Source organism: Neolamprologus brichardi, chromosome 2 (genome assembly GCF_056152115.1).
Source record: "Neolamprologus brichardi isolate AB-2024 chromosome 2, ASM5615211v1, whole genome shotgun sequence".
NCBI lineage: Eukaryota > Metazoa > Chordata > Actinopteri > Cichliformes > Cichlidae > Neolamprologus > Neolamprologus brichardi.
The window spans coordinates 25,392,679-25,414,762 of record NC_142105.1 but is presented as its reverse complement, the minus strand read 5'-3'; the positions used below and the strand labels follow the sequence as shown (position 1 = coordinate 25,414,762).

At 40.4% G+C, this 22,084-nt stretch overlaps 1 protein-coding gene across 2 annotated transcripts in view; it reads left to right on the top strand.

Moving 5' to 3' along the window:
* LOC102778260 (A disintegrin and metalloproteinase with thrombospondin motifs 2-like) overlaps positions 1–22,084 on the top strand; it is a 137,166-nt gene that overhangs the window by 38,999 nt on the left and 76,083 nt on the right. For both annotated transcript variants that reach the window (XM_087849273.1, XM_087849270.1), the window contains exon 3: positions 20,696–20,870. In XM_087849273.1, coding sequence (XP_087705399.1) covers positions 20,696–20,870 — 175 coding nt within the window. The remainder of the gene's footprint in view (positions 1–20,695; positions 20,871–22,084) is intronic.

The following is a 22,084-nucleotide window of genomic DNA, read 5'->3' as shown; positions in this document are numbered from 1 at the left end:
AAGATTTGAAAAATTTTAACTCTGTATCTAAAATGCCCAATATTTTGGCCAGTATGCCAACAGCTGTTTTTTTGCTAAGCCACATTCCTGGGGGGTTGAGGTTGTGTGTGTTAACGTTTTTGTTTTGTGTTTTTCTGGCTTAGAGTAGCCCTGCATTGATAAGCACATTTTTATGATCTGGTCTGTCACTTGTGGGCATCCATTGGTCCAAGTTGAATTGAAACTGCAACCCTTGATAGTTTTTTTATAGTGTGTGATTCTATCCATTTAGGATGCCTCAGCTGCTTTAGTGGCCCACAGGTCCAGACTCCATATCTGCTATGGCTGGTTACCTTGCAGCTTTTAAAGGAAAGCCAAAACAAGAATGGACTAAAATGATTATTCGCTTCCCTTTTCAGGCAGCTTGATTGTTTGTTTAGAACAGCTTAATAATTTCCACTGTTCTGTGCTCATAAAGGAAACAATAACTGCTGATAAGGCAATGTGGAATACAATTGGTCTAAGTGACCATGAGGTATACAGGCACTTCCTGTTACAAAGAATGAAACGCACTTTGTTATTTTAAGTTTTTGTAAGAAAAACTTTTAATTTCTCTCAAATATTCACGCAGTAAAACATGGAATAGGATTCCAGTCGGAACTGCAGTCTGAACCACATGATCCTGTAAATATGACAACTTTCAAACAACATTTTCTCATTTCAGGTTTCGCACCTGTATTAGTTTTAATCCATCTCTTGCTTCTAATTTATATCTGCCTCTCCTATTTTAGACTGAAGCCCCACCGTGTGTGTTTTGCTTGTATTTTATTTGCACTATGATGCAGTGAAGTTCACATCTGTCTGATGTTTCTTTGCTAATTAAAGCTGAATTATTGATAGTCTAGTTAATTATTCAGAGGAGAAGATTAGATATAGAAACAATGGTAAACACAGGTACAGCTGCACAACAGAAGAAGTGAGTGGGGAATTCATATGGACAGCGAGAAAAGGGACGGCATGGCTTTTATTCCTCTGGCTGTTTGCCACCCCTCTCACTCTTTGTGGCTTCCTCCACTCCTGTTGTTTTTTCTTCCTTTTTTCTTCACGTCTTCATCTTTTTCATATCCTTCCCAACAGACCAATGTTTCTGTCCTTGACTGTGCAGTGTTTGTGTCTTCCTTAGTTCCAGGGTGTCTTCCTTTCCTTCTTTTTCCTACCTTCCTCCCAACATTACATCCTTCATCACTCAGTTTCTCCTCCCTTACCTCCTCTTTCTCGCCTGTACCTGCTTTTTACTCCTTTTCTCTGTGCCGCACCCATTAGACTTTCCTTCTCCCTGTTGCTATGACATTAGCTAGCTGGAGCAGTGTCAGGCTGGTCTTGAGGGATGAGACTAAAGAGCTAAGTCTTGCTCTTTTCATTTAATTACTCCCTCCACCCCAACCCCCCCTCCAAGCCTTATACCCCTGTATATCACCCTGCTTTTCCCTCCCTCCTCCCCCTTTCCCCCCCCCCCCTTTCTCATCCTTATGCTGCTTTGCTTTTTCCACTTTTTCTACCTGACTCCACCTGTGTTCGATCATGCATCCTCTCCCTCATGTTCTGCCTGTCTCTCTGTCTTCAACTCACAAAAAAAAAAAGGAGGAAGCGAAGACAGGGGGGGACATAACATCACACCCACATCCTTTCTTAGCAACTGTTGGGATCACATGGGAGGCTTATAGAACTCCACCCTTTTGCCTCTTGCTTTTGCCTTCCTTTCTCGTTTGTGGAATAAAGCTATATAAAATGGCTATTTATTGTAAATGTGTTGCTAATTGTGGCTGTGCATACACAATCACTTCCTCACTGTGGCTCCACAAAGTGTGCGTCTGCCTGGTGTGTCTGATTCTGTGTTTTGGCCTAGGCTTGACCTTGATTACCACAGTGATGGTGAGGCTCCTCATTAGTGCTGGACTGGAGGAAACAGGGTAATGAGGGAGCGGTATTGTCTTTAGGCACACAAATGCACACGCATACACATGCGCGCACACAGATGCCAATGCACGGCTTCGTATTAGTGCTTTCATGCACCTGCTGACACCTGAGCTTATGCAAGATCTCATACATAAGCCTCATGTTCACACACATAAACACACACACACTCCTTCTGAGTACATCTCAGTCTCATGGCCCCCCACTCAGTTGTCTCGCCTCACCTTCTGTTTAGTGTTTTTTCTCTCCCACACACATTCTGCCTCTTCCCCTCGTCTCTGTCTTGCTCTCTCTGTTCTGCCCACCAGACAGACCTCGCAGACCTTGCTGCCCACTGAGTTCCTATGGACCCAGAACGCCACAGTGTTGCCCTCTGGTGGTAGCACTGACACCTCAGAGGCATATGCCTGGAAGACTTGATGAGAAATTTATGAAATATGGTGTAGTGGACTTTGATGTGTGGCAGCTTACAGGAAGTAGGGACTTTACAGGAAAAAAAATGTATTATTAAGTCAGAACATTTTGAGAAACATAATACACAGATTTAAGGAATTAATTACATCGCTGCCTTTCATTGTATGGTGCAATTCAGTGATTACATTTTAGATCAATGGATAGTCAGGGAAAAGTTTTTAGTTAAGAATTCCCATTTTTGTTCTCTTCCCTTAGTAATAATAATATTATAAGCTTGTCATAGTGAGTAGAGCTGTAATAAGAGAGATGCTCCAACTTGGTTAGCCTGTCCAAGAACAAATACACAAATAAAATGTAAGGAACAGATTTTATTATGTTTAAATCTCAGGGATTTAACAAGGACAGCTGGATAGTAGATTACAAGATGTCGCCTTATTCATTCAAATGAAAGCTGCTTGTGGCACATATGGCCAAAAGAATTTCCAAACTTCCACTTTTAAGTATCTGGATGTTCTGTTTTTTGCTTCCCCAGTTTTAGGCCTGTGAGGACGAGCATTAGCATTCATCACAGTTGAGCTGGTAGAGCGCATACGTGAATAAGACTCCAGCCGAGCTGTCTGATTTCTTGTTGGCTCTTCACACACATTAAAGGGATAAAAACAAAAATAATCATATAGCTCTTCTACAGTTTTTTTAATGTTACCAGACAAAATTGATCAAATTTTCAAGAGACTCTTTCCTGACGAGTATCTCTGGGGGGGAAAGCTTTTTGGACCAGTCTACAGTATGTAATGAGTAATTTAAATTGTTCTAACACAGTCTGGCAGGGAGGCAAACCTGATCGTTAGCATGAATAAAATAAGACAGTTCACAACCACTTTATCAAGTAAAAACCAGACCTTGATGGTAACTTTTCATCTATCACTGAGACACAGTTCTGCTTAGCGAGAAGTGTGTTTTATAATCTTTTCAAAAATTTCAAATTTAAAACAGTTGACACCATAACTGTAAATTTTAAATGTGCTGAACATGTTGTTGTAGTACAGGAATGCTGGACACAAAAACATGCATAGACTGTAAATAGATGGGCATAGCCACCATGATGTCACCTACTGGTTTGCATTTTTTTTTTGCTGTTTTCACCATCTCCGTCTTAGCTTTGTGAAACCACATCACAAGCACGGGTGGTGCACAGTGACTGTGAATCCAGTCATACAGTGGCAACTTCTCAATAACAAGGTGGCCCCACCCTAATGAATGCCCTGCTTTAGCATTCTTCTGGACACTGATGGGGACCATAATTTACAAAAGTAAAGCTTGTGTTGTATACAGCAAGACTTGAAACCAGCCACTGATGTCTTTTTGCAAACACATAGTCGTAAAAAAAAAAAAAAAAAAAAATCAGGTTTAAGCCATTTCCACATAAGGTTCACTTTTCAGATTCCAAAGTTGCATCTGGAGAAGAAGCACTAACATACTCATACCAGGTTGGACTTGAAAAATCATCAGTCTAAATGATCAAAAACAGATTTTTTTATGCAGGGGGAGAAATTAGCTATAACTACGGTGTAGTAATAGGCATTGAATATCTAAAGTGAGTGGTGCACCATAAACTGTTCGATTGTACATAAAGTATACCAACAGCATCTGTAGCCCACTGTTTCAACATAATCAACTATGAGGGTATTCTTGAAATAAGATATGGAAATTTAGGTTGGGAAAAAAGGTATGACAGACTGAATTGCATTAATAAATAACCCTACAGCTGGTCTCAATATGGCAGCTTTACCTTATACCTTCCTCCTACACTTACATGCAAATCTATAGGCACACACGAACAAGCAATAGGTCAGGTAGAGCTATGATGGACGGCATACCTGGAATTTTTGAAATGCTTGTTGAAGACCATTTGTCTGTGAGTAGAGTGAATAGATCAGCTTTCCAGTATGTGCATCAAGTCTGGGCCCATGTGAAAGGGAATATTTGCAATAGCAGTTGTGTGTATTTGTTTGGACCAGCATCTCTTTTCCCCCTGTCTACCTTCCCATCTAACATCTATCCGACTAGAGGCTGATTAAATTTTAAAAATTTCAGTTTTGATTCCCCCTCCCCTTCCTCCCCATTGACACAGTGCAAGGGAGTGCTATAACGATTCAAAGGTAGATCTTCTCCCTCGCACGCCACCTTCCTCCCATCCACTCGCATTAGTTGTGACAGATTCCAGGAAAGGAGCAGAAATGCAAAAATACAAGAAGAGAGAGGCGACGAGGCGATGACACAGGACAGGAGGATAGAGAGATCAAAGAAGGAAAGATAAGCCAAGGAAAAAAAAACCCTGCATGCATTAAATATGTTCATTTAAAACACTGTTTACAAAGTGCTTGATGTGACACAGCAAGAACTGAGCTAAAACTCAAAGATAAGGAACAGAAGGATAAGACGGATATAAAGGTGGATTTCAAGCAAAACTTCCAAAAGAACAGCACCAAGTCAGAGTGTAAGTTTACTGTTGATGAGTGCTTGATTGACATTAAGAGAGCAATTGATCATTATAGCATTATCTGCAACTGGGGAAAAGGCATGTAAATATAGATCTGTACATATAAATAAGCTTCATAAGCTCTGAATGTTAAAATTAAACTTACATATATTTAAGGTTTTGCACTTAATATTGATTATATACCAGGGGTACTTTGGGATCCGTAGAATAATGTGGGTGGGACACATCTGTAGACCATTTGTTCCTGCACTGTCGATGCTGTTTGTCAGCCCGCAGTTTGTGTCTTTTAGTTTCAACTTTCAGGTGTATTGTATCTGGGTATTGATTTTATAGCAAAAAAGAAAATACCATAGTCTATCCTACAAAGAGGAAGTATGGGCATGTCAATACAAAAGGGTTCTGAAGGAAATAACGCAGTGTTAGGGTGGAAAAATAAAATGTGCTTTGAACAAAGTAGGTGTTCATGTTTTCTGGCGACATAGCGACGCCGATGGCTTTGGATGGGTACATTTTGATTTTGCACCACAATAGTACAGCAGGAGCGCGCATTGATTCATCTAGAGAAATAAATCAAGAAGTATTCAGCAGTGGTCAAAGAGACACGACAGCAAAGAGGGTATTTTTTTATTAGTTTGTAATGTCAGTAGCCAAGAGTGGCGGAAAAAAAAGAATAGAAAAGGAGCAGGCCTTGCAGAGAAAATTTGGTATGAAAAGCAGTCTACCTAACATTTTATTTACAGTGTATTCTGTGCATGTACTGAGCAGTTTATATGTCTTAGTCTGGAAGACTACTTTTGCAGTCGTTCATCAAGAATTCTGCAATCACACATTTTATTTCCCTCTTTAGTAAAGTACTGGTTCACATAATCAACACAGAGCCCAATGCTGTGGTCTCTCTGGTCTTTATAGACCTCTCCTTCTGTGTAATGCGTAAGCATGCATACTCCTGCATGTGGGGTCAAAAGGGTGGAGAGCAAGGGGCAACTCCCAGTTATAGCAGAAATTTGATTGGCTCTTGTTGCTGCCCTGACACGGTTTGATTGGCTGTTAGGGCTAGGAGTCAGCATAGTGAGCAGGTAGGGGTGGGTCTTTGCTCAGCTCTGTTGCTAGGTTACAGGTATACCCAATAGATGTGAAGATAAAGAGATAGAGTAGAGATAAGGTTGAGGATGGGCGTTAATCGGAGTGTCTATGTGCATGTTTGGAAGTGTCACAGTGTGTGTTTGTAGGTGATTTTAGGCATCAGGGAGAGGTCAATGGGTCAGGAAAGAACAGTGACACTGAAAGAAAAATAGAGAGAAGGCTTACCTGAAAAAGACAAGATAGGAGTGGGAAAAAAGCCACTTTGAAGTCTTCAAGAAGTCTTCATACAAACATTCCAACAACCCCAGCTGACAGCTTATACAAACAACTGTAATACGGACAGAATATGGACAGATGTGAAAAAACTGAATTTTCTTGCTGTTTTATTTCTAGTTGGTTAGTTCTAGTTGGTTCTGGGATGCTTGTATAACACAATATGTCATGGTTTTGCCACAGACCTCAAAATTCACAGGTGGAGCTGTGTAGGTATTACCGGCCAGCAGATCCGAGGCCTGTGGTTGATTTGTAATTCATTAAAGTGCTGTTGTATTAATCGCAGACTGCTCTAGACAACACTGCCCCGAGAACAGCTGTTCCGCTACACTTAGATTGCAATCATAGAGCGGTCAGTTGCCACTAATCGGGGTCATTTATCAATCTGTACGACCACGCACAAAACTGTGAACACACCAAAAGAAGAATGCAGACACAGTCGCGCGCGCACACACATACTCACTGATCGATGGAAGGGCTTGGGCAGTGAGAAGGATTGATGGGTACTTGGCTGGAGCTTTGTGTGTGTGTGTGTGTGTGTGTGTGTGTGTGTGTGTGTGTGTGTGTGTGTGTGTGTGTGTGTGTGTGTGTGTGTGTGTGTGTGTCACTAAGAGTGTTTGCTGGCATGAGCACAGGAAAGGCTGGGAGCACACAAAGGCTAAAGATCTGTAAAGATTAACCTTCAGTCCATTAAAATGTGTGTCAGCCCTGTTCCCTACAAATCAGCTGGACTGCACAATTAATTGTGGACTTTGTGTTTCAAATTATTTCCACAGATCAGTTTTTCACGCCAAAAAAAATACAATTTTTGAACAATGACAGATTTATTGACACTTTATAAAATTATCTCCGCAAGGTCACATAATACCTCGTTCCACAGCTTTTTATTCACATCTTAGTCTTTTTTCACCTAGCAGAGGTCATTGTCGACTCATTTGCCATCATCAATGCTTTAAGTGTAATCTGTTACATACATAACTCACGCCATAGGTTTGCTAATGCATTTACTTTTATCCCTGCATTAATTTGTTAGTGTATATAAATAGACTGTAAACATCTGTTAAATTCTTTATGAAAGAAGTGATTTAAAGTTTCATTTTTTTCTCATATGAACATTTAAATGCCCTTGTAGCTCATTTACACTGCATTAAAACGGTTTATAAACAGTAAATACAGTGTAATTAACATCTTGATGCACGCTCAATTATCCGGGTAACTAAATCCCCAAAAGTAACTTCCCAGCCCATTGTTCATTCAGTGGTGCTGGTTTCAGTCATTATGCAAATGTTCTGTTTATAAGATTGGGGAAACCTGCAGTCAGCTGAGACTGAAGAAGTCACTTGGAAGAGTGACGAAACATTTCTCCCACTGAAACCGCTATGTCCAGATGAAAAGAATAAACTTTTTGGGAGTGTAATTAACAGTTAAGTGTTAACAAGATACTTTGATTAGGAATGGGTATCATTTAGGTTTTATCAGTTACCGGTGCCAAATTGATACTTTTGAAACGATGCCGGTGCTTAAACGGTGCTCGAACCGGTGCTTAAAGAATGGAGAACACAAACTTTGTCCAAAAACCTCTTATGTTTTTATTTTTAGCAGTCTCTTTTTTTCTGCAAAATGATAAGCACCGTCCAGCTCACGCACGGGGCGATCCATGCTAACTCGATTTAACGCTAACGAGATTTACCACACCGCCAGTAGATGTGCTCGGTGCTCGGTCTTGCAGCAAGCTATCAAATACAGTACATTTCTCGGCTTTAAAAAAAACGCTATGCATCGCCAGGTTTCATCAGATTCGAGGTGTTACCTCCTTTGCACAGTATCACCTTAAAGCACTTGTTGCAGGCTGCTGAGTTTGCATCTTTTGCTGTGAAGTACAGCTAGGCTTTTGACCGCTTCGCCTTGGGCATTTTTAATCTGTAGCTCTGCTCTAAAAGAACGTACGTACCTGGGCCCGCCTACTATCCTTGGAAAGGTAAAATGATTGGCTAGAATCCAAAGTGTATGACATCTCAGGAAAAAAAATAAATTAAGCACCGAAATGTGCGCTGCTTTTCGGTCTGGTTACTACGGTTTATTGGTACCCATCCCTAACTTTGATACAGTTGTACACTTATGAATAAAGGGCGAATCAAACCTATGTCCTATCAACAACCAAATTCCTCACCCAACAAAGTGATTTCTGGAGGAATTCTTAATGTAGTTCCATCAGACAGCCCAGATTTCTCCAGATTCTCTGAATCTTTTGATGATTGTGTACTGTATATCATAAGATATTCAAATAATTCCATAATTCATAGGAACATATTTTTTTATATTAGTGAACCTCTGCCCATCTTCACTGTTAACTCTGCCTGTCTTACGGACCTGTTGCCAATTAAAAAACTTAGCTGCAAAACATCTTTTTAGCATCACATACTTTCCCAGCTTTTTATTGGTCTGTTACAACTTTTTTGAGAAATATTGCTGCCACTAAATTCAGAGCTAATATATATATTTTTTAAAATGGCGCATTTTCTCACTTTAAACATTCAATGTGTTTTCTGTATTCTGTTCTGAGTAAAATATGAGGATGATATGCAAACAGATTTGCATATCATTTAATTTTGTCTTATATATGTTTATATATGTCTGTGTTCGTAGCCTCCAGCATCCACATCACATGTGTCTTGCAAAATTAATTCAACACCCTGTAAAGTTCTTGAATTTGTTCTAATAGTTTTTCACTTAAGTCCTAATGTACACTGGATATAATGAAAATTGCCAAGGTGAAAACAAACAGGAAGCCCTATAGGCGTGCATTTCCTCAGAGGCCGTCTCTGTTACTGCGCCCCAGGGTTTGTTTGGAGTTCTGAGTTTTTCTTAACAGCATTGTTTTGTCATTGTTGGGACAGTGTTGTAAATCAGCTCCTCTCCACACAGTTGTTCATGATTAGAATAAACCTTCCTGTGAGATTAGAGTAGCTTTATGTTATGGAGCCTCTGGCTCTTTAAGACAAACCTGACACTCTGTTCAGGAATTACAGGCCCTCTGCTAATACCTGAGCCACACAGACAACAGTAGAGACCAAGTATGGCTGCTTCTGATAATTGAATCTTGTAAACATTCCCCGTGCTTGTCCCAACTCCTCAGTATTGGTCAGGTCAGGAAGGTCAGGTGGTTGCCTGGGAAAGCTGTCAGACAGAAAGAGAGAGACAAACTGGGAAGTGGGGAGTGAAGCTGGGGGGTACAGTTGATTTATTCCAGTTTTGAGCTAATTGTGATTAAGTTTTTAACTTATCTCCTATATGTGTTCTTCAGTGACTATTCATTGACCCACAATTTCCCTCAAGTCTTTCTCTAGACCATCCGCAATGTCACACTTAATTCTCACCTGTCACTTTTAAATTGTCTCATTTTTAGCAGAAAGAAACACCTTTACCCAGCTGGTTAACACATATTTCTGTTGTTTTGGCTCCTCTTTTTATTCTGTCTATACTTCTCCTCTTGCCTGTACTGCTGATTCATAATCTCTGTTTGGATAGACAGCAGGGGGAGGGAGCTTCTGTCCTAATGAATAACAACAGGAATAGGGAGAGAGACAACGGAACAGTGAGGCAGCTCCAAACTGTCTGGCTAGGTCTAACTGCCAGACTGTCAGCAACTGTGTTTCGGTCTGTGTCAAAGCTTTGACCCCGAACCAAAATTTCCACAGATCGTGCTGTCAGTTTGGCTTACTACTGCTATTATTAGTCTGTTAAAATAATATGTGCTGCACTCTGCTTTTGTCCTTTTCCAGCACCTGGGTCTTCACTCTCACACATCGGAGGCCTTCCCCACTTACTTAATGGAAAGAAATGGAGGAAAGTAGATGCTAACAGAACTGTTTGAAATCATTGCAGATGCAATAGCAGAAGTAAAAAAAAAAAAAAAAAAAAAAAAAGGGGGGGGGGGGGGACACAGGAAAGAGAGCTGATTGGTCAGAAACAGAAAATTCCATAAGTGCATCAATGGGGAAGAGTAAAGCCCCAGAGTGGTGTTGTAGGGGACTCACAGAGGGCTTTTCCTGTATACTCGTGTCTAATCCTCATCCTTTGACTGCTTCGTTTTTTGCTTTTTTACTTTTTTTTTCAATTTGTTTTATACAATTTGTGTTTGTAGATCTTTAATTTGTGTCGGCCTGAGTGAAAATTTAAAACCTGAAATGACACTAGGGGTCATTTCAGGTTTCTCCCTGTGTGTGTAAGGGAGAAACATAGAGATAGGGTGATCTGAAATGTAGGTCAAAAATGAACAATTTAGAAATGAGGTGCAGAAAGAAGACATATAAGGGCGACTGGGACAAAGCTGCGACATGTGTGTGTGTGCGTGCGTGTGTGTGTGTGTGTTTGTGTGTGTGTGTGAGAGAGAGAGAGTGTGTAGGTGAGTGCTTGCAGGTTTTTTTCTTCTGTTTTTAGTGGCCATTTTTAGAGACCACTCTATGTAATGAGCTGAGCAGGGTGACAGGGATGAGGCAGTGTCACTAAGTCCTTTCTGGCTTAAATCACACTGGCATCTGGCTCACACCACACGCACACGCACGCACACACAAATACTCGGTCAGCCTATGAGTGTGTGGGAGCTGAGGTAGAAAAGCTTTCAGAAAGTTTAAGTACAACAAGGCCTGACTCTCTTTATGCGTTTAATGTGTTTAGATTCATGTTTCTTTCTGCTGTGTCAGATTTATTCTCTTCATCCTGCTTCCATATCCCAGATTAACATAATTGGGAAAATGCCTCACTCCTGACAACATTAAGAAAACAGTTTAATTCACTTAATGAATCTGTCCTAATCTGGAGTTTTCTGCTGCTTTTGCTCTCCATCTCTCCCCAGTGAGAGTCAAGCGGTACATTTTTCCAGTTTCTTTTATATTTAGCGTCACTCAAGGCTGGGTTTGAGTTATATAGATTAAAATTTTTTCCAGAGCCATATTTATAGTCCACAATACAAATCTTTATTTTTTTTCAGAGCTTGTTTTCTCTGAGCCAAAAGCTATAATTTGCTGTTGATGCGAGTAATTAAAACAGTATTAATGTTTGCGATGACGTGTCCTCTTAATCTGTCTCTCTGAAGTGTCTCTAATTTTCCAAATCAGCTTTACTATTGTATGACACTGATTATCTCATGACTCAAAGGGTGAATGAATGGAGGGTTACACAGTGAGAGTGAGTCACTATCAAAGCTATATTTGTGCGAAGATGTGTGTTTGGGTTTGTGTGACTGTGCCTGCTCCGCCTGCCTGTGGATGCATGTGTGCAACTGTGTATGAAGTAAGCCAGCAGTAGCAGGGTTATGAATCAGATCAAACACACACACACACATACACACATAGTGACACCAGATCAAACATACGCATACACACACAATGACTGCCACTGGACTGAGCTGGAGGGTCCCAACCGGGTGTGACTTTGATCCTCATCACAACATCCGCTCCTCCACTCCAACACGGCTTTTCTGCTACTCTACTGTCTCATGTCCTCCTCATGACACTTACCCTGGACTCAAGTTACTACCTTCACATCTTCAAATAGAGCTCAGTGTGGTTTCAAATATCCCCCAGCTGTAAAGTGAGACTCAGTTTAGGATCCGCATTTGGATTCTTCAGATGGACATCAGGGTCTCAGAGGGAAGGTTGTGGTTAGTGTCACTGTCTCAGTTGTCGTGAGAGTAATGAAAACCCATTATATACAGCACAGTTTGCTGAGTTGTGAACATGAATGATTGTTTGAGTGTGAGCCAGAAGTGAATATGTGGCGCATTCTATGTGCTAATGTTTTATTGCTTGATAGTCTATTAGAATGGCAATTCACTGGCGGTTGTTTAAGCTAAGTTTAAGCTGCATTTGTTTCACTCTTTTAAAAAACAAAAAGTATAATTTTGGTATCATTTTGAGTGTGGATACAAATTTTGGTGACCATGAAGTTACGTATGGGTGACATACACTGAACATGACATGACAAACAAATGCGAATGGATGCATTCACAGGGCGATGATAAATATGAAAATCAGTAGAACTGGGATTTATAATACATGTTCATGATCACTGTATGCACGACGATGTTTGTGTAAAGTTCCTTTGAGATTTGCCCACCAGTTAAGGAGGAGATTGGGTATATACAGGCATATTTACATACTTAAGGCTACGATCATTATACTAAGAAGATATAAAAACCTTGGTTGTGGCTCCTCATCTACTTTCTCTCCTGCTTACTGAGATCCAGGTTCCAGACTGCAGTAGCAGTCTAGACCTCCTTTTCCCTAGGGACCTCCTCAAGCCCTTCTGGGAGACTTAAAAGTGTTCCCAAACCAACCAAGAGAGACTTTAGCTTTGAATAAGCTCACGAAATAACCTCAAAGGCCAAAGCCATGTACACGCTGAAGCTTCAGTTGCCTAGGTGACCCTCTAATATATTTCCTAGAAGGTCATATCTCAAGTAACTGTATTCTTCAGTGTCACTGGCTGTCTCTTAGGTCATTTACTGAAAGTTTAGCATGGGTTTCGCTCACCAGCAGTTATTTTACCCGTAGCCACTTTACTCATCTCTATTTGCCACATCGCTGCAAATCACTTCCACAGTACTCAACTCAAAGCATTGATTCAGTATTCCATGGTAAAACTCTTTATCGTTCCTCCCGAAAGCTAAACCAACCAACGTGTGGACTCTACTCTCTTCTTGAAAAGTAAAACCAAGGACGACAGTCTCAGATGCCTATTTCAGAGTCACTGTCTTTAAACTTCCTGTAGTATTGCAGTAACCCTAACCCAGAGGGAGTAAACTGTCTGCGCTTGTTGGTTGTCAGGTTGAGGTGGCGAGGCCATCCTTCATCTGTCTGTAAATTTGGGATAGCACAGAAGATGAAGATTTGCAATATCCCACTTTCACAGCGGTTGGTGGGACCCAATCCATCTCTAAGGGGCCTCCCAAACAAGATATCCAAGACACTGACATATCAGGTTGAGTTGTTTTCCCCTTCCCCTGCAACAGGTAGCAACACAGCATCATTTAAAACACTGCAGCAGTTGAAAGCGATGTCTGCCACGCCAAGTGAAAGTTCACTATATTTGACCAAAACAGAGTGAGGGCCAAAATCTTCCTATCTGTCTCTGTCATGCTTTAAATGATACTTGAGGAGAGATTTGATACATCAAACATGTTAAACTATGTGTTTGTTAAATGCACATTTATGTTTTGACATGAACAAGTGTGTGGTCATAAATTCTCTGTGGCATTGTTTCTTGAAGTCACTATCGATATCTATAGAGACACGTGAGGTTCAGTGCAAGGAATCAAAATTTTACGCTTCAGTTTAGTTTCAATTACTTTCTAGAAGCAGTTGTTCTTTTCAGTTTTGCTTTTGCTGCTTATACACACACACACACACACACACACACACACACACACACACACACACACACACACACACACACACATACACACACATATATGTATATAAGCTTTTTATTCTTCTTTTAATTAGCTAAATTGAGATTTTACATTTTCAGTTTGGTTTTAGCTAACTATATTAATGGGGGAAAAAGAAAGACCCATTATTATTAAATAATGAGAAGGGGGTTGGATTAAATAAATCAACTCAATATACTATGTTATTTATTATTAATTTTATTTTTTTTCATTATGTTTTGCCTTGTTTGGTCGTGTTTTTGTCTTTGTTATTGTTGTATTATTTTAACACCTTAAAAATAAAGTGTTAAAATAATACAAGGTACTGTGGCTTTAAAAATAAAGCCACAGTACCTTGGTGTGTGTGGTGTACATTTCCCAGCTTCTACCAAAAGTAGGTCACTTATGTTACCACCTGACAGCTTCTATTGATTAAAGCTGATCAGGCCTGAAAATGTGAGGGTCAGGCTCAAACCCTTCAAGTTTAATTACAGTGAGGCCTTCAGGGGTTCAAATACCCAAACAACACATTATATCATGGCGTCAGGCAGACAGCAAAAATGTTTGAAGTTTCAATTTCCTTCATTCATCATTACACATACGTTTTTTTCTTACCACTTCTCCTCACCCTCTAACAGACGAGACATAGGTCCCACTAACCTGTGGAGGAGTTTGAAGCTTTTGGTTTTGTAGGGAATAGCGCGTGTTACTAAGCGTGAGCATAGGGTGTGTATGCTATCACCTGTGTGTGTTGTAGGTGTAGCACCGTCTACTGCAACCATCAGCTGAGTCAGAGTAGTTGCATGTCTCTCAGTGTTGTCCCTGCTAAGGCAGTCTGTAGCCCAATGTCCTTTCTGATAGCACTTGAAACACATGTCTGGGTCATATCGTCCCATCGCTTACTGATTGTTAAAGAAGACGCATCAAGCAGGAGCTTTATACATGGTTGCTGTCAGGGCTTCTGGCACAAAGGCTGTAGCTTGGCTAGACTGGTACATGGTTAGGGCTGCTATGCAGAGCTCTTTGTCCATTTTTTGAGGAGATTGTCAAGATGACATGATGTCTGACCTTACACGGGGCTGAAATGGCCTCCCTGTACGCCTTATTGTCATCATCATCCGAGTCATGATGTTGTCTGCTGATGTCTCATGTAGGATATTCACTAGAATTTTTTTTTTCCTTAGTTATGAGTCAAAGGTCGAGCAGGGGCTGTCCACTGATGCATATGATTCGGAATTGGCGGGTCTCACTGTTTGGTGGGATATTGGAAAAAACTCTGACATGAAGGTGGTTGTGCTTTCTCAGGCTTGTTGATGTGAAACCTTCAGTGGTGGGCTGTGGTCAGAGAATGGCTGGAAGGGTCAGATTTAACTGTTTCATTCGTATCCCCTTTACTGTTCTCCTGAGCCTTTTCCCTTAATTTTCCTTCTGTCCTTGGACTGTGTCAGATTTCTACACATTTAATGCCTTCAGGTACTTTTCAATTTCAATAAAATGTTTCATTTTTATTTTTTTCTTGGCTTTTGCCTCTTTTATTTGATCTTTATTTCTTCCAGCTCCATTAGCTGTCTCATGCGAAATGTTTTACCCAAACATGAATAACAGAGCCCTGTCTCCATGTTTTTCCTTCCCCACATTTGGAGAAATAACACCCATTTTTCATTGGGGTTTTCTTTACTGGACTTGTTTCCGATGTTTAGAACTACGTAGGTTTATATGTCTGGTGTGCTAATCTCTACAATAGACACGTTTGCCACCGTGAATCCAGATTATCTCTTACTCAAACCTGGCAAAAGTAGTCACAACAGCAGGAAACCTTTGGAGGACCCTGTTCTCAATTTACTTTCTCCCTGAGAAAATACTGTGTTCCCAGAACACAGCGTTTACTTGGCTCTGTAATAACTAATCTCTAAACCAGATGTGAACCTGGAGAAACAATCAGTTTTCCTTTTTTTGGATTTAACTTTTTATTTGTTTCTATATATTTTTTCAAAATGATAGCAATTTATTTCAGATGTCTCACCTTTAAAGACAATGTGGTCCATTTTTCCAGGATGATCAGTTACTTTCCATCTCAGACCCTAGATCCAGATTCTTGCAGAAATCTAAAATAAATTACAGTGCACACAATGACCTTTGCAAAGAGGTCAAACAACAGCAAGGACAGCATGGCAGCAGTCTGCCTGTTTTTTTGACAGTTAGCTATCAACCATTGTGGTAGACTAAATTCACAACACTGTATGCAAAAGATAACTCACATTAACATGTGGCAATCTAAACTATTACACATTGACAGAATAAGACAGTACAATATTGCAGAGACATGCTAATCAAGGCAATGCCGTAAAATTGAGAACTTTGACAAACGGGGTGGATCTCATCTGTCCTCAGCCACCGAACAGCTAATGAATAACTCAGATAGTTCTCTGCTTCCTCTATGGAATTACAGGCATGCCATTGGAATTTAGGAGATTCTCAAAATATTCCTTCCACTCCCACCACACACATTTTTGCCTAAAAGCTGCTTCACCTCTCTGAGTTTTCTGACAGTTGTACAGAATTTCTCTTGTTCCAAACCACACTGAAATCCCATCACACTGGTTCTTGCCTTGGTAACCACCAAAACCACATTCTGCTTAGCCCATTGGTACTTGTAAGTTCTCTCAAGAGTCCCACAGGTTTGACCAATTTTGATAAGGCTTCTTAGGGATGGTGGCCAACTTTACCTGTGTTGTCCATGATCTAGTTTTTCGAGTTATATTGGGGAATATGACCCATCCAGACTCCCTTGGAATGTTGCTGAAGTTTTGCAGGAGGTGAAGGTTTGCCTTTGCCAGACACTCCCATCACACCCTCACTATAATATTAGTGACACCGCATTATATCTATCAACAGTGCATAAGCACTCACTATGTAATTAACGAGTGCTCCAGCAACAATTAAAGTCATATGTTTGCATTTTGGTTGCACGTCACCAGCTGCTAGTATCTCCTCCTTTGTAGACTACTTTTACTTGAAAGCATTTTTTTGCCTCAAGTGGTGAAAATTGTGTCAGAATAAATTTCGTACATATTTTGCGAAGTAGTGCACTTCAATTTTTGGAGTAGCTCCCTTTTTAGGTATTAAATCATCATCAAAAGCTGACACACTGCTCTTGCTCTCAGACATGCTTGGGCTCATCTCATTGTTGTGTTCACTAGGGGATGTAAATGCTGCTTCTTGCAATTTGACATTTTTATATCAGGTAAAAAATATATATACCCCACCAAAGAAACCTAAGAAGTCCCAATGCTCTACATTGGTTGTTGATCAGAACCAAAGTGAAGTTGTAATCTCGTTCACTGGAGAGAACCCCAGCCTACAGGCACTCTACCAGGACTACAGCTATACGCAGCCCTATCACATACGACTACCATAAAGTGAGTTGAATATATTTACATTCATATGATGAAAAAGATATTAATCCTCCTTGTGAAATTCACGATCATTCCCAACCTTTTCACCCAAACCCAAGGCTGCTTTATGTGTGTGATCTAATATACAGATTATAAAAGGTTTTTTGATGATGATGAAATGTAGAGAGTGATTCTGTTAGAGTTAAGTGCCTCATGAGGGGAGGGAAGCTAATAAGCTAAATTTTAACATGTCAAACTTAATAAAACGTCTTGAGGCTCATCACCCAAAGGAGCACAATGAATTTACTGTAATAAGAGAACAGCAGCTAGCAAGGCAGCTGAGCCTAGAGCAGTCCCTGAACAGGCAAAACTAGTTATAGGGCGATGATTTTTTTAAGCTACAGCAATTACAAAGGAAATGAAAAAAATTCATAAAAGCAGCTGAATATCCACTTGGCAGGAAGCTTGAGATTTTACGGATCACCAGATGACATCATTTTAATGTGTGTTTCTGATGTTACATAATTTTAGAGGAATACAGATGTTTGCAAACAGTGTTCTTTAAACTGAGACATTTTTGTGCACTATTATTGAAGTTACCCGTCAGCCAAATGCCACACGTCATGCAGAGCCATCAGCAGAAATCACTCTTCTTAGTCAAAGTAGTGCAGTGCCAGTCAAGGATACGTTTCTTTGCAGCTTTCACCATTAAGCGTATCAGTGTGATTCAAGTGGGAAAGATTTTACGTGAAAGCAACGACTGCCAAAGCAGCGTGGTTGGAAGTCATTAGACTTCAGAGGTTACGACTACAAAGTTTAAAAAATTACACTTGTGAGCATTTGTGAGTTTTATGGAAATTGACAAAACTGAGTTATGTGCTGATGCTCTTCCTTTTTTCTTTCATGGGAGTTAAACAAAATGATCCCTGTGTAAATGAAAATCGCTGCTTCCATTTCTAATAGCAAGTGTTATAGTTGAAGCTGATTTTTCTCACAACAGGGAGACAAACAGTAACACACCTCATTTTTTCATGAAGACCAATAAAGGAAATTTCAAATAAGAGAGACTTAATTGAGTAACGAAGCTAGCAGAGTCGAGGTTGCCTACATACAAACATGGTTTTCAGTTGTGTCTTTGAATGACTCTGCTTTGATGACTCTGTATCTGAACTTTTGCTTCATCCGGACAAAGCATTTGGACAAGCCTCCCTTTAATCGCCTTGGCTTGGACTTGGGTGTCCATGATTTAGAGGAGATAAAGACGGTTCTTTACACTGTTCATTCTATTATAGTGTCTATTTACATCACTTTCTCAAAGCTTTTCTCCAGTTCTTATATGATCACACTCATTTTCCTCTCTCTGACCCTCCACCCCCACTATGTAGGCTCTGGTTGATTTAAGCATGTCTCCCAGTCCTACATGTCATCTTTTTTTCTTTGACACGGCTCTCCTCTCACATCTGCTTGGTATTCTAGAGTGGGAAGGCATGCACCATCGCAGATCCATCAGATCCAATCAGAATGCTGCACCATAGCTCGAAAAAATAGAGGGATGGGAAGAGAGAGCCGAGGAAAGAGAAAGAGAAAAAAAGAAAAGGGGAGGCAGGTCAGTGACTTGTCAACATCCTTCTGGGACTAAAGCATCAGACTGGCAGGGTGAAGGAGAGAGACAGACAGAGGAAGGAACCGAAGAGAGCAAGAATAAGAGCACCTTTTAATTTCTAAGGGGCAACTTTTGCTAATGTCCTTTCAAATCAGCCTCTCTGAGGAATACTAGGAGCATACAAATTCATACTCTCCATTTCTGATAGAAAAGTCAATAAGTACTACGCATACTTGTTTCCACCAAGCATATTTCTTTAGATTTGATGCATTTAGACTCCCTGTACTCTTCTATAGAGACATTACTGATACAGATGTAGCCAATAACATGGATTTTTTAAAGACTGCACTGAATAACAAAAAGAAATAATGACAAATGTAGTGCATGTGTTATTTTACTTTTTTCTCACAAAGCATGAAGTCTAATCAGTTGTATTCATACAGCGCAGTGGCAAAAAACACACTGTACATCGCATCAACTAAATTCATCATTCGTGTGTATTTGTCCACTAAATCGCAAGAAAATGATCTAATGTCCTAGAAAAACTCAAGCAAAAACAGAAATGCTTTGAATTTCTCCAAATACATAAATAAACACACCAAGCAAATAAACAGACAAAGCTTATTTTAATTTTAGGTTATGACTGAGGGATCTCGAGGTCCCTCTACAAGGTCCAGTATCTTATATTGGATATAAAACCAAACTAGCGCCATTTTTTAAAGGTAGCATGGCGCATTCATTGAAGAGCCAGCCTAATTATTTAAGTCATGTACTCATTCCATTGATCTAATGACATCTTGATCAACCTTTGTAACCTTTCATATTTACCATATTAGGGACTCGGGTATATATCAGATTTTAAAATCATCAAATCCTATATCAGTTGGACTGTAATGTGTCTTGAGTCTTGAGTTTTACAATGGAACAAACACACAGGTTATTATGAGATGCTTGTCCAGGAGTTTCACTAAAAACCTTGGAACTCAGATTGCTACAATACACTTCATATAAACTGTTCATATTAAAAACCCTTGTATTGGATTAAAAGCCTTCTTTTCTCAATAAGCCTTTATTGTGTAACAGTTGTTGGCATACTTTGCATTTAAATTTGGCAATGTGTTGCAGGGGGACATGCATTTGGGGTGTGCTTTTTAAGAGATCGTGTTGACCACGCCCCCAGACATTATCAGAGCTTAATAGACTGCCTGTTTTTATTTGAGGTGTTGGTATCATTGTAAGGCTTCTGACTCCACCTGCTTCAGCTAATCTCTATGCAGTACAGTACACACGCAGCTATTTATTCCTCATTCATCTGTAACGCATGTTTTTTTTTTTCTATCATCAGCTCACTTTCCTGTCTTCAGCTTGTTCGTCATATTTTCCTTCTCCTGTCAGAGCGGAGAGAAAAGCCGACAGGCACATGCTGATCGTATCAATGTTTTCCCTTCATTTATCACCCTCTTTCTTTTGCTCTCTTCCTCTCAAAAGCCTCGCAATCCTCTGTGTGTGTTCTCTTTCCTCTACAGCAGTGCGTTGCCTTGGTAATTACCAGTTGTCTTAAACAGACAGATGGAATAACAGAGAGTGACGGGCAATTTTCCCAGTGCCTGTTTTCCCCATGTATGTATACGCAACCCCCTTTTTGTGTGTGTGTGTGTGTGTGTGTGTTTTGTGAGTATTCTTCTTTACTTGCCGCCACCTCCTCTTCCTCACCCCTGTTCACATGCAGGCTGATGTGTGTTGTGTGAGTGTGTGCACAAGGGACGTGGGGAATTACCTGACAGGATGTGTTAGCGGAGGATGGGAGTGGGACAGTCTCATCTCCTGCTCTTGTGTTGGCCATTTGAGATGCCAGGTGTCACTCTGGACCTCTGCGGGGGCCCCAGGAGGGATCACCGCTCTCCCCTTCTCTTCTCCTTCGATTCTTTCTTTAAATTATCAGGGAGGTGAGGGATGGAGGCACATATTGGATGAGGAGAAGCTGGGTGTCATGTTAGCGACTGATAAGTATTACTATGATATAATGAGTCATGTTTCTTTTTCAGGCCGGTATGATCAAGACAGAGAGAGAGGAGTTTTTTATCGAGCCAGTCGAGAGGGGCGATGGAGTGATAGAAGAGGAGGAGGAGGGGGGAGGAGGAAGGACACACATCGTCTATCGCTCTTCAGCCGTTAAGAAAGTGCCCATCAGCAGCGCAGCGAACGACTACCACTCCAGAGGTTAGTCTCTAGTTCTCATCGCACTGTCCTCTACTTTTGAAGCTCTTTAGGCACGATTCAGCTCTACACTCTCCTCTCTTTTTATATCGGAGCTAGCCACACGTAGAAGTTATTCAGTAACACTGACTTCCAACTTAAGTGCAGGCCATTCACACTAAATTTTAAACCTGGATAAGTCGTGCAAGTGTTAGTTGTGCCATGGTTATGTTCTCAACAATACATGCTGAAGCACAACCCAAGCTGTTCTCCCATTAAATAAAGTCTTCCCTAACGCTCACCTTGTTATATAATCATATCAACCTATTGTGTGCAAAGACAGTGAGTCACAGTGCGAGCGTGCCTCACTGTCAAAAAGATTACACCTACACACCCTCAAACACATCTTGTCACTGCACTAATTTTCCAGTGAGGAAGGAGTAACATATGGAGACACACATGTGTGACTGGTGAGGTACCACCCTCTGTGTTCCTGTACAGAATTATGCTCTGCCTTGGCTCCCTTACTAATTGACAGCTGCGTCTTAAGTCTTCGGTTTCTCCATCTTCCACTCTACAGATGAAATCAATAAACTGAAACAACAGGTATGGATGTCATTTTGGCGAGCAAAATATAAAAGTTTCCCATGTTGTGTCAGCTCACGAATTAGAGGAAGGGAAGATGAGTATATAGTCAAATACTCAATATTCTGAATATTCTGAATAAATGTAAATGTATTGCGAGACAATGCAGCAACTAAAAGAAGAAGGAAGTTAGTCTGAAATTGTTTGAACTCCATCAATCGGTGGAGTTGAACACTGCACAGCTGCGGTGCTTTGGCTGTCCGGAGGCTCAATGTGCAACACTATCACCCTGTGATTACATGAGAAACATAATTTACACATAGCTGTACATAAATGCTATAAACATGTTTATTCTGGTAATACTAGTCTGTGTACCTTGCCAATATGTTGCTCTTTGATTATGGTCATTTGACCACTCAAAAGAATGCTATTAATATGTTGTTTGACAATGACTTTCAACCATATAAAATTTTCAAACACATTTAGATGCAAAAAGGTTTCTTTTTAAAGGTTGATGAGTGGTCAACCTTATTTAGCAATAAAATAATGCAAAAAGATGATGGTTCATTTGGGGGGTGGGTTTAAAAAACCTTTACTGATGCAACCTTCCCATTGATCCCAGCTTGGTACCTGCAGTTGGAGTAAACTAGCTT